Here is a 13,486-nt window from a genome sequence, read left to right as displayed (position 1 = left end):
TAGTCAGTGCAGAACTGCAAATAGTAAAAAAACTAAAAACATCAATACATAAAATGTCTTGTGCTTTATTTCTAAAAGAAAAAAAAATCCAAACCTTAAAATATGTAGATATAGAATATAAATATAATATTATAAAAAGGGAGGGGGAAGTTCCCATTTTTTGCATCTGAATCAGCATATTTTTATTTTAATCTACTCGTTGACAGAGGACTTCTTTCTATACTGTGTAAGTGGTTTTCTATGCAGTATTTTAGAAAAGGGCCAGTCTGGCACTAGCTGCAGTTGCTAGCAGCCTATAATGCTGGCTCTGTGTTTAGAAAATGATGGTAATTTATTACAAAGAGACTTTTATTCCTGTATTTTTAGCTTTCAGCCGAGTGTTTAATGAATCTCTGCCTGGGCTCATTGAATTTATGTTCTCCCCTCCCCCGCCCCATTTTAACCATTAAGGTGCTGCAATTCCAGAAGCTGTACTTGGTCTACAAAATAGCAAACTGAATTCACAAGGTGCTGTGCCTTACTGCAAACAAAATCTGAAGACTTGCTGAAGCAACTAAAGGCTGGTTGTGAGTGAGTCTCATGACCAGGAAAGGCAGCTGAATGGTTGCAAATGACTGGTTAAGCTAGAGCTGTTAGTTCCAAACCAACCAGAAGTCATCTGTCTCTGTCCCCCATGGAAAATGATGTGCTCAAGGGAAGGGAGCTCTTAACCTCACCTACTCTGAAGTGTTGTCTGGGAGGGGATAGCCTGGATGCAGGGACCAGTGTTTGCATCAGACAGGAGAGACTACAATGACTTTTCCTTCTACTGGAATCAGAAATCTGTGGCTTGCTTTCTCAGCTGTTGTAGTCTTTGCCTTCTGTGGCTTTGGTGAGTACTAGAGAGCAGGAAGGCTTGTCAGGAACCAGACTTACATTACTCAAACAAATTTTAAATGCTTTTCTCAGTTCAGTTGTTGTCACTTTCCAGTCCTTCAAAACAGTTGTGTGTGATAGTATTGAGCATTGAACTTTCTGTTGCTCCCAGAGGAACCAGTGTTGAGAATAAAAATATTACCTGTGCATGAGTTCTTCCTGTTCCAGTTTCCTATTTTTGACACTGAAGAATTTTGCCTGGCACCCATTGTGGTTTGGGGCTAACTGCAAACAGTTGTGCTTGCCTTTAGCCATGCAAGTTGCTTTGCTCTCAGTCTTTTCAAATCCATGGTGCAGGACTATGCAAAGATAAGCATTTTCAGGCTTTGGTCTCTTCTCTTTAGCAGAAGCCGAGATCTTGACACGAAATGTTTGCTGCTGCCAGTTCTATGATTTTTGGAAGAACATTGGGTGAGATGGAATCTTGTAATTGACATCTTATTCCTTATCAGTGTTGAATGTTCTTGGATGAGTTTAGAAGAGTCTGTTGTTCAGAGCTTTCTCCAATGAAGCCTGTTCCCCTGATGTCTGAAAATGCTGCAACAAGAAGCAGCAAAAATGTAATTTGTGTGTATTTTGCTCAAACGTTGGTTCCTTAGTTATATACTGGCCCTTCAGAGCCAATTTGTCTTTTTAATTAGCCTTTCCTAACTTTTTGAAGAAAAGTAGTACTCTAGAAATAAAAACTGGTTAGGTTACACTACAAGAGAAGGCCCATTATATATTTTGGTTGATCCTTTTCTTCTACTCAAGTTTTCCTTCAAGTAAGTTCTTCACTCAGCTTTAAATGATTCATAAGCCTGCACTATTTCAGGAGTGGGGATGTTATCCCATGGCAGATTAGACTCACCTCCAGTGGAACAGCCCTTGAGTTTTATTCACAGACATGCAATTTCCCTTGGACTGATCTTCAGGACCTCACTGGAAAGATATAATTGGGCTTTGTTATTTCTGGGGACAAAATTTCCCTTTGGGTGCAGTGCACCAGGCCAATCACACTGGATGAGAAGTAGTGTGTATGTTGGACTGATATTTTTTTTTAGGAATACTGAATCTTGTATGTACTTGAGTTGAAGTAATCTGGGGGTGTAGTAGTTGTGAAATTTATGTGAAGCTCATAAAGGTTCTGAGATGTATTTGAAAAAAAATGAAGTTCAAACATTTCAGCCAGACTTTTGAAAGGGGATGAGCAGGCTGTGTTGTTAATGGTGGCTCTAGATTTCTAACACTCAAACCTTCCTTAAGTTTAGTAAGAAGTGGATTTCCATCATGTGCAAAGTAAACTTGAGTGGATTTCTTTAAATGTAAAGCAAAAGAAAATGTTTTAAGGAGGAACTGAGCAATAGATGTGGGACATCTTTCCTTGTACTGAGAATTTCTGTATAACTCCTTGTATTGCTGAAGTCTGTCCCTGGGAACTGCTGACCCCTTTTATTGTTTCTGCACAGTTCTCTGGTCACTTGTGCAGGTAACACAATAGAGTCTCCTTGAACTGTTCACATGTTATTTTCCTGGGGCTTTGAAGTTTACTCAGACATGTTTTTTTTTTTTGTAGTTTTCCATTAAAATTGTTCCCTTGGATGAACAGAAAAAGAGGAGAAGCTGTACCAAACCTGTTCTTATACTAATGGCTAAAGTTATTTTAAATTTTTGCCTTCCCACTTTCTCTAAGTGAAAGAATTACTCTTTAACACTAATATGGGGTTATACTATTTAAATCTTTGGTTATTGTGGCATGATGTTTCTTAGTTCTATGCTGGTTCCTTATAGGCACTGCTGTAGTTTCATGGCAGTATTTCTTGTGAGCTTTTGAATGTGAAGGCAGAGGACAAGTGTTGGCCAAGATGAAATTAGTTGCATGTGAAGGAGACTGAATTGCAGGGGGGAGGCTGTTCAGGAGATCAATATTCAAGTAGTAAATAGGTTAATCATGTGGGGAGGAGATGAGAAGATGAGATCTCTCAGAAGACACCTGTACAAGCAAGTATAATGCAAGAAGACCTTAAAATAAAACAAGAAATGCTGTAGTTGATTGTAAAAATACTTCATAGAAAATACATTTTTATATACAGATAAATCATGAAGAAAGTAGAAATACTTCAGAAGGGAAATGTGTCTAAGGAACTGAGCACTATTAAGCACTAGGATCTGTGTAGTTCAATGTCAATGTCAGAAAAGCAGCCCTGAGGTGTGTTCACTGGCACATAGCTTGAGTGTGGTGCTTTGCCCCAAAGTGGGGTGTGAGGTAAGGAGGGCCCTGGAAGACATGAAAATTGTGAACACAGTAATGTTGTGGGGCTCTCTTTATCAAATGGGGCAATCTCCACTTCAGTGTGTTGTGACTACTGACATCATTTAAGGTCACATTTTCATGGGATAAGTTTGCTTTAATGTCTTCATTTTAGAATTCTAAAGGCCAAACCTACAACAGTGAGTAACCTCACAATCCCAGGGGAGTTACTGCTGCACTTGGGTCAGCAATCCATAAGGGCTTTGAGCAAACTCTATTCCTTGACTCTCTCAGTCAACAGTGAACAGTGCCAGTGCCTGTTCCTGTGGGACAGAGGGAGACTGCTGGAGCAGCAAAATGCACTTTCAGCACCAGCTGAGTGATGGCTACCTAAGGCATGAGCAGGACAGCTGCTGAGTGAAAGTGCTTGCTGCTTCCCAGGCAGCAGAGAGAGCTTGGTGTCACTGTTCTGGAGATGGGACACAGACACTTCACAGCAGCATTGAGCAAATCAGGTTTGTGCAATGCACTCATCTCCCAGTGGGTCAGGGTGCTGTTGTGGTTATATTGTGTGTGCTAGCCACAAAGACAGGCTGCAGTTAACTTGTTTCAAGCACTATGAAATCTCCAACACTGAGAAAACATGTTGGAAGCCAAGCTTCTCTGAAGGAGCAAACACTGGGAGAGATAAGGTCAGCAAAGGGATCTTTGCATGAGCTCCTGAAGAAATGTGAACAGGCTGTCAAGCACTGCCACATCTTTGTCTCTGTTCTTGCGACATAACATGGAGATTGATAATATCTGCATGATGACATCTTTTCTGCTAACAGCCATAGTCTAGTCAAGGTAGAAGAAAGTGGAGACACAGCACTGTAGTTGTGATCAAAGTTGATGACAGGATTCAAAAAGTGCTGTGTGGGTCAAAAAGTGCATTTGCACAGAAGGCAAAATGTTAACCATCAGTGCTAAAAAAGATTAGCAGCTCTTTGAGTTGGTATGAAAACTCACCTGGAAGGACCAAGGGAATGTTCCTATTTCTGTTAAAGAAAGCCTCAAACAGGTTCTCATCAGCTTTATTCTTTATCAAGCAAGTGCTCTGCTGGGTAGGCTTTCTCTGGAGGAAGGTCAGAGATGAGCTGCATAGGTCAAAAGTGTCTGGAAATGCTACTAATGAGAAGCTGTAAAAAATACAATATGAAACTGTTCCTCAAAGCAGAAGTCTGAGTAACAAATGCACTTCAGGACTGTTTTCATTAGGAGTTACATGGAATTCCCTCAGGAAACCTCCTTCAAACAGATGTTTATATCACTTCTGGCTCTGGCTAAACATGAGCAATCACAATACATATCCTAAACTTTTATGGCAGGCTTTTTATCAAATTGTCATACAACTTCCTTCCATCTGCAAATGCAGAAACTTCTTAGAAAGCTCTGAATTAGACACTTAACATGAAAACTTTTGCTAATGGATTGGTCTCGCTTTGTGGGTTTGTATTTTTTTTCTTTAAATTTAATGCTTATCTGGCTATATTTCTCATCAGCTGAATGAAATATAATAAATGAAGCTATGTATCATTTATTCTAAAAACTGACATGGAGGAAAACAAGTGTGGATGTTTTAAGGCCATAGTGGAATTTTCTAAATGCATTTTTTTTTGTGATCTTGCAATTCTTCAAGGCAATTCAACCTTAATTCATGTGGTTTTATATATGTGTTTTTAAAAATTATTTCAGGCAAAGTCAGGACATGGAAAACACAAAATATTGTACCTACAGTATCATATTGGTGTGCAAGTGTGTGTTATTGGAGTAGAATATTTTCTCTTAACCTTAATTTTGGTTTTATTTTAACAGGAAATAATGAACAAAGTGTGCCACAACTCTTGATCAGCGACCTGAAGTTTGAGAAGTCTTTAGCTAAGCTCATGTTTTCTCCTGATCAAGAAAATCATCCATCCAAAGCACCAGTCAAATATGGTGAATTGATCGTACTGGGGTAAGTGTTTGTGTGTAAGAGTCTGAGGGTTTTCTATGCTGTAATCCTGTGGACATGTTTCAGTACTGTGTTAATCAATTCTTGGATTTAAATGTGATTAATTAAAAATCTGTAATTAGTAACACTATACTAATTGAGAATACTTGGTGCTTAGAATGAAAGTTCTTGTGGGTCCGTATCTCATGAGAAACTAAGTAATACATGAATGATGGACTTTGTTCTTTTTCTGTGCTTTTTGGCAGGTACAATGGGTCTCTCCCAAATGGAGATAGAGGGAGAAGGAAAAGTAGGTTTGCTTTATTTAAAAGGCCCAAGGCAAATGGGGTGAAACCCAGCACTGTGCACATTGCCTGTACCCCTCAAGCAGCAAAGGTAAGCTCCATTTCTCCCCTCAAGTCTGTCTGATTTCTCCTTGTGCCATATAAAGAGCTGTTAGGAAATGGTTTAAACAGCATAAATATCTGGCTGTGAAAAGAATGGTTTGTGTTTATCCAAAGTTGTTTAGTACCTGTCAGGGTTAGCAAGAAACAATTCAGCAAAGAAGATGCTTTGTAGTCCTTGCTATAGCCAGGAAAAAAAAATTAGTTTTTTTGAATGTTCTGGGCACAGGCTAGTCAGCTGTTCTAGACTTTGTGGTTTTGTACTCACTCTGCTTTAGGACTAACTTTGCTTCACATGAAGCTGACTTTTAAATGATCCTTGCCAAAGCTCCACATGGACTTGGTGCTCCATCAGTGGGTAGGAGTTCCCCAGGGGTCAGCACAGGTGGGTTTTGCAGGGTGTGTTTCATAGGGCTTGTAATCAGAGTTCCCACTAAGAAGCAGAAAAGGAAGGGCTTAGGCCCTGAAGTTGAACTGTATTTCAACAGTGTATGCCAAAACTAATACATCATAGCTAAGGTATTACCATGAAATATTGTGGCTGTTCAAGTGTGTGTGCAGTTGTGTTCAATAACTAATGGAGCATTTCTACTAAACAATGGAATTTGAGGATGCTTAGTGGTTGTTTAGAAACTGCCAGTGACGAGATCAGGCCTTTAAACAAACACAGTAGTGTTAAGTGCTTGACTCCCAGAACACCTTGACACTTAAGGATCTTGACCTTAAATTCAGGGAATGGTATAAAGTATTCTGAAATCAGAAGCATTTTTTCTACCAAAATTCTTGTTGTAGAACTACATTCATAGTAGATCTATAAAAAGAACGTTTATTTTTGTAAATTCTTTATGGTCTGGTAAGTGCTGTTTAGCAGCACTTTTAGAAGTGTTTAGTTCCTTAGTAGGTAATTGCAGAATGAACATCTAGACTAACCAACTGAAACCTTTGCTACAACTTCTGCAACCTATGTTGAGTTTCTCCATTTTACCCTATTCACTGCCACTTTTTTTATCTATGTATCATAAATCGGTCATTACTGATTTTAGTATTAACTCAAATCCTGGTTTTAGAATTAAGTCCTGAGTGAAGTCCTTGCTTTGCTGTTGGCCAAATTCACTCTGAGATGGCCATGAAGGTGTTACATTAAGTTTTAGCCTTTGCATTTGGTTGGTTTGTCTTTTTGTGTTCAGGCCAGTGTTGCTTTAACACAAAACATGACTAATAATATGCCCTGGTTATGTTTATTTAGTTGCAGCATGTGGTGAAGAGACCAGTTTGGTCTGTTGCTGAATCAATCCTGCAGCTTTTTTTTAGTGGCCAAGACTGGGTTTTGTGAAGTTTAACTTTGGGTGTGTCATTAACAACTGTCTACCCTAATTTCTTAATTAGTAGAAGAGGCTGATGTTATATATATATATATGTGTGTGTGTGTATTGTCTGCTTTGCTGCTCTATTCTGTAGAATTACTGTGCACTGGTTCAGTAACATTTGGCATTTTTCCACAGGCAATAAGTAATAAGGACCAACACAGCATATCTTACACTTTGTCTCGGGCCCAGACTGTAGTAGTTGAATATACTCATGACAGCAACACAGATATGTTCCAGGTACGTGAAGTAAATGTGTTCTCATTTTTGGTAGTTCCAAACAAGGCATCCTCTCAGCAGGCTTTTTCTCTCTGACCCAAAAGTTTGTGTGTCAGTTTCTGCACTCACAATTCAGAGCAATTTAATTCAGTTCATTCCCAAGGCCATCCTGTGAACAAGGCTGTGTGTCTGTACATCTCTTTTAAAAGACTTGGGCAAAGGTGAAAGTTGGGGGATTTTGTGACTAATGCACAAGATTATGGTTTTGCCTTTGCTGGCCTGCAAGTCACATAATCTGTTTCCTAGTCCCTCCTTGCAAAATGAAGAATAAAGGGCACCTTTCTCTTCAAGAACTTAGAACTTTGCTTCTGGCATTTACAAAGGGATTTGGGATCAGCCAGTTGGAGACAGGGTAGAAGAAATACAACGTGGAAACACAGGAAAGCTTTTGGCACAACTAATATGAAAAATACTCTGAACTTTTTTAAGCAAACCCAGAAATGTCTAAAGTACTGGGAGATGTGAAGAGAGGAGCCTTCAGTGCTGATGCTGGCAGTTCAAAACAACTTTGCTGCAGTTCCTGTGTGTATGAGAAGGGGCCACAAACACATCTGCAGCTGTGGTGTGCCCTCATATCTTTTAATTGTTTCCTGTTTTTCTCAAACGGAAGGGGTTTGTTTTGGGGTTCTTTTTAATGTGGGCTTTGTTCTCTCTGATTCCCAGACTGTGATCTTGTGTAGTTTTTTCCCCCTCGTTGTTGCCACTAGTTTACAGCAAGGAGTTTTGCTGTCACAGCGTTTAGCTGTGATGCCACTGCAGGATCTAAGGAGGTGGGAGGTGTTGGGAAGTGGTGGAGGAAGCTGCTTTGCAACTGCAAATACAACAAGAGCAAAAGGACTGTAATGAAATCACTGCAGCATAAGCTATTGTTTGTGTGAGTGTTCTCTCTTCAGGCATGCTCTGGCATGTGTGCTGCTCTGAAATTGCCCCTGGCAGTCCCTGTGTACTCATGGGTTATCCTGCCTAGGAAGCAGTAGAAAAATAGATTCTGACAAAGCAGTTTTAGTCTCATGAAAGCACTCCAGCCCTCAACAAAAAGTACCTCAAGCTTTTGGGTCTCTTGCTCAGCAGTTAATCAGTCTTTATATAATCATCTATTTTCAAAGAGCCTGAAAGCTCTGGAAATGAGTGAGTAGTAGTGTGTAAGAGGGCTTTAAACCCAGCTATATGGATGTTTGGGAAAGGGTTATTACTTTTCCTCTTTGTGATGAAAGATGAGTTGACTGGAAAAGCAGGGATACCTGTGCAGTTTCACCAAGCTTGGTGCAGTTGTGTGGGACTGCAAGACTCACGGTTCCCTGCAGCCAGAAAAGGAGATGCAGCTACCAGCAAAACCTGATTGTAGTCAGATGTTCCATTCTTGTGTTCTGAGTGTGTAAATGTAGCCCCTCTCTGCCACAACCACCTGGTGCCTGGTCTTTGACAAAAGGTTTGCTGCTTCTCAGTGCCCACCAGAGCTGAAGAGACAGCTCACATAATCTGATTTTCATACATCTATACCTTGACTTAGTCTGGCACTGTTCAGAGTGTTCTGGGCATACTAAGTGACTGCATGTCACTGTTCTTCCCTCTAAATGCTGTTCCCTGGCTCTTTTGGTGCTCCTGCAGCTGGTCTGCCTGACCTGAGTGTAACCTCTGTGATAAAAAGCCCTTCAATGGGAAATCATCTCAGAACTGATTTAATAGCATAATTTTATTTCTCCTTCCTTCATTTGGCTGTACCCAGCTTTCACAATAACTTTGATCATTTGGAGGCAGAAAAATTCATCAATTCAGATGAGGCTTTAGAAACCTATATCGATAGACTGGTGGACAGGAATGCTTTAAACTGTAATGTAATGATTTTTGTATCATTGCTTTTACTTACTTTGAATTTGAATAGTCCTAGACCCAAAGACAAACTTCTGACCAGTTTTTTTTTTCAATGCTTTTCCAGATTGGTCGGTCAACAGAGAGCCCTATAGACTTTGTAGTAACAGATACAGTTCCTGGGAGTCAGAGTAATTCAGATACACAGTCTGTGCAGAGCACAATATCAAGGTTTGCCTGCAGGATCATATGTGAACGTAACCCTCCATTTACAGCAAGAATATATGCTGCAGGATTTGACTCCTCAAAAAACATTTTTCTTGGGGTAAGGGAATTCTTTCTTTTTTCCACTGAAAGTTCATTGCACACTTATTTTTTAAAAATAATTCGTAACTCCAGCCAAATCAAAGGTGCTCATTGATGTGATTTCTTTTAGGAGAAAGCTGCAAAGTGGAAGACATCCGATGGGCAAATGGATGGACTAACAACAAATGGAGTTCTTGTTATGCATCCTCGTAATGGATTCACAGAAGACTCCAAGCCAGGGGTGTGGAGAGAGATTTCTGTGTGTGGGAATGTGTTCAGCCTCCGTGAAACCAGATCAGCTCAACAGAGGGGGAAAATGGTGAGAGCAGTGACCAGTGTTTTATGCAACCTGTTTAAAATGGTGCCGCCATTAGGGGTATAGTTTGGGCATAGAGCTGGAATCTGCTGGAATTCCATGTAGCTGTCACCCCTGCAATTAGTTACACTGCCTCTTATGTGTTGTCTGGGTGCACAAAGGTGTCTTGATCAACATGAATAACTGAGTTTATCTGCAAACTAGTACTTAATTGCACATCTAGGCTGCTCTCCTAAACTGAGTTTCCAGTCTACTCTGTATTTCTGCAAGCTCTCTTGCACATTCTACAAGTATTTTCCCAATTCTCCCTTGTTAGTTTATGCTTTTGCCACTTTTCCTTTTTAAAAGAATGGTGGAAAACGGATATAATTTTATTGGATATTTATTTCCATGTTGGCATTCGGAGTTTTCCCTCTTCTTTTGTTTGCAAAGCATCAGTGATATTTCCAGGAGATATTTGGGTTCAGTATGGCTTGGGATGTTTCAGCAAAAAGAAATGCTACATTGAACATTTTAAACAGCATGTTTAGCTAGGAGTGCTGATGGGAGGAGAGGAAAGCCATGTGTAAAGGGGTGTTTTAGGAGAAGTCTAAAATATGATGGAGGACTAAAACAGTCTTTTGGTACTCCTTGAGGCATTTCAAGTAACATAGTTGAGAGTGCTATAGGGATGGAATAGAGAGTTGTTAAGATGGGAGGAACTTTCCTTGACTCAGTGTGGTCTCTTTTAATGCACACTTTAATCTCTTAAGATGTTAGGGTGGAGTTTTTCCAAAAAAAGGAGGGCAGAGAGAAGGTGATACTGGGCTCTCTATGGATGTCTTGTGGACACAGTCAGAAGCTGCTTGAAACTTTGATGGGTCTTCCAGGCAGATTGGTGTTGTGGAAGTGCACATTGTTACACTTCAGAGCCCCTGAGGTGACGGCTGTCCGTGTCTGTGTCCCTGCCCAGGTTGAGAACGAGACGAACCAGCTGCAGGACGGCTCCCTGATCGACCTGTGCGGGGCGACGCTGCTGTGGCGCACGGCCGAGGGGCTGGCGCGCACGCCCACCGTCAAGCACCTGGAGGCTCTGAGGCAGGAGATCAACGCAGCCAGGCCCCAGTGCCCCGTGGGCTTCAACACCCTGGCCTTCCCCAGCATGAAGAGAAAAGATGTTGTAGACGAGAAGCAGCCGTGGGTGTACCTGAACTGCGGCCACGTGCACGGCTACCACAACTGGGGGAACAAAGAGGAGAGGGACGGCAAGGACCGCGAGTGCCCCATGTGCCGCTCCGTCGGCCCCTACGTGCCGCTGTGGCTCGGCTGTGAGGCGGGATTTTACGTGGATGCCGGACCTCCGACTCATGCGTTCAGCCCCTGTGGACACGTGTGCTCAGAAAAGACAACTGCATATTGGTCCCAAATTCCTCTTCCTCACGGTACTCACACTTTTCACGCAGCCTGTCCCTTCTGTGCGCATCAGCTGGCTGGTGAGCAGGGTTACATCAGGCTCATTTTCCAAGGGCCTCTCGACTAACACAGGTGTTCCCGAGGACTGCAGTAAACTGATAAGCTAAGCGATTCTCATTTTTAAACCAACTGTTTTTCGTATTCTCTGGGCTTTGCTGGTTTGCATTAAGATGAAGAATTTTTTGGTTTTTTTGTTACAACAGCTAAATCCCTCTTTATTGTGAAAAGTCTGGAAAGAGAAGAAATGGGGGGAGAATGGGGAGACCTCCTGCTTTTTTTGGTTAATAACTACTTCTGAAGAGGTGATGGAAGTGTTGTAAAGTGAACTTCAATGCCTTCAGTTTAATGGTTTTTGAATCACATGCCCACAGTGTTTGAAAGGTGTTTCATTCTTTTTGTATATGGAGGGTAAATAGTTCAAAGAACATTAGTTTACAGCCTGGATGCAAACATTGTAAAATATAACATGTATATTAACTTTTTTCTATTTATCTTTATTATTGAAAATATTTAGAATGTTTAGAGAGTAGCATGGTCATAGTGTGTTACATCCAGCGATTGGATGTGTAGAGTAGTTCTGGATGGAGAAGAACGTGGGATGAAAATGGTAGAAAAATCTTTTAATCTAAAATACTGAGTTCTTAGAATAGTTAAAATGCTTTTTAAACAAAGCTAATGCAAATTATGATGGCATAAAGTTGTGCTTTAACCGTGTTGAAAGGTAGCTAAGGACGACTCCTTAAACTGTCTTTTTGGTAGGACTGTACTTAAGATCTGGTTATGAGGAGAATATTTACCAGACTCTTCGAATATGCAACTTAGTCTAGATTAAGGATTTTTTTCTCCCTTCACGCTAACACTTCTCTTTATTTAGCATTAGTGACATTTGTGAGGGTTTTTCCAATGTTAAACACGAACAGATCAGAAAGATGAGGCTTGTTCTGTTCCTTGCTGTTTGGGGGTGTGGACAGGGCAGAGGTGGATGCACCTGGGCATGTGTGTGGGGAGCAGTTTGTGACTTGGCCACAGTCCCAGCCTGGGAGGGGTTTGTCAGCTGGATGCTCAGCAGCCTTCCACCTGCTGACTGGTGGGGGGCCTCAGGCCTGGCCTTTGCCCCTCTGCCAGGTGCAGATGCTCATCTGGGCCACAGGTGGAACAGAGGTGGAGCCTGGTAGCCAGGGCAGGTGTCCCTGCATCCTTGGCAGCTGGGCACAGCTGGCAGTCTGTTGGGATAGCTGGGGCTGGGCTGGGCTCAGACCCTCTCTGTGAGATGCTGCTGTGGGCTCTGCTTACTCTGGTCTCTGCTCTCCTCTTCCTCCCCCTCCTTCCCTTCTGGATCCACCAGAAAAGACCAGTGTACTACATGCAGCTCTGCTGCCAGCCCACTGTGCTTCATGGCAACCTGACCTTTTTAGCATTGATTTGAGCTTTTTTGGCCAGCTTCGTACATTTTTTTCAAATATGTACTGTATAATTGACAGTAAGAAAATTTCTGTACTTTATAGCAAAGCTTTTGCTTTTGTTTTTCTTTGAAGCTCTTCTAAAATTTTCTTTGTTTAAAGAGACCTGTGTTGCTTAGATGTCATGAATTACTTACTTTGACTGTCAATTATTTCTCCATTTTTAAAAAGAAATGATATATATTGTTTGGTTCACTCAGGAAATGCATGTGTCAGGAAACCTGTACTATAAGTTCAGTTAGCTGTCATGTACAAGTAACTGCTGTTACTCCCTTTCCATAGAAATATAACTGATTTTGACATTTTCCAGATTATATGCATTAAGTCATGAAACTTATGCAGCAAGAAATCCCTGTATTGTAGTTGTTCTAATCATCTTATTCAAACTATAGTATACTGTAGTTTTAATTTTTATTTGAAAATTAATTTATTTAAACTACGTGAGTAAACACTTTTCAAAAACAGAAATTCTGGGATCATGGCTTTATTTTCAAGAGATGGGAAAGGGCTGGAGATGGCCCTTCTGTTGTCACCTCAGGTGTCCCTCTGTTCTGCACATATGGATTAAGAGCACAGAGAAGCAGCAGCTGTAAAGACTTTGGATGTTTTCCCTGGTAATGGCTTTGAATGGCTCCTTTCAGATGTGTCCTCTCCATGTGTTTTATATTTAACTCTGTGTTAAAGGTGAGATTGCTGTTTAAATGACACACTTAAATGAGTAAGTTACAGATACCGAAATGTAAGCAAAAACTGAACTAAATTTTAAAATGACAAAGAGCTCTTGATTGTGTCTTCCACAAAATCTAGTTGACATTTCTCTGGTCCTGATCTTGTTGACTACAGGAACATGAAAAACCAGAAAAGAACATGATGAAAGCTACAAAGCAGTATGAGTAACACAGAGCTGAACTGTGAGCACAGATGGAGCACGGGATGGTAGGAGGAATATGGGAAGTGCTCTTGGAGGCCCAGCTGGAGG

General features: G+C 41.0%; 1 protein-coding gene across 3 annotated transcripts in view; it reads left to right on the top strand.

Moving 5' to 3' along the window:
* PELI1 (pellino E3 ubiquitin protein ligase 1) overlaps positions 1-13,227 on the top strand; it is a 42,850-nt gene extending 29,623 nt beyond the window's left edge. For all 3 annotated transcript variants that reach the window (XM_058801244.1, XM_058801243.1, XM_058801245.1), the window contains exons 2-7: positions 5,000-5,141; positions 5,384-5,513; positions 7,024-7,125; positions 9,101-9,298; positions 9,410-9,598; positions 10,548-13,227. In XM_058801244.1, the coding sequence (XP_058657227.1) occupies positions 5,071-5,141; positions 5,384-5,513; positions 7,024-7,125; positions 9,101-9,298; positions 9,410-9,598; positions 10,548-11,114 (1,257 nt within the window). In that variant the 5' untranslated portion in view covers positions 5,000-5,070 and the 3' untranslated portion in view covers positions 11,115-13,227. The remainder of the gene's footprint in view (positions 1-4,999; positions 5,142-5,383; positions 5,514-7,023; positions 7,126-9,100; positions 9,299-9,409; positions 9,599-10,547) is intronic.
* The last annotated feature ends 259 nt before the right edge of the window (positions 13,228-13,486 follow it).

The sequence above is a fragment of the Ammospiza caudacuta genome, chromosome 3, assembly GCF_027887145.1.
Source record: "Ammospiza caudacuta isolate bAmmCau1 chromosome 3, bAmmCau1.pri, whole genome shotgun sequence".
NCBI lineage: Eukaryota > Metazoa > Chordata > Aves > Passeriformes > Passerellidae > Ammospiza > Ammospiza caudacuta.
The sequence above is the reverse complement of the archived record's forward strand: the minus strand, read 5'-3'. Positions and strand labels throughout refer to the sequence as shown.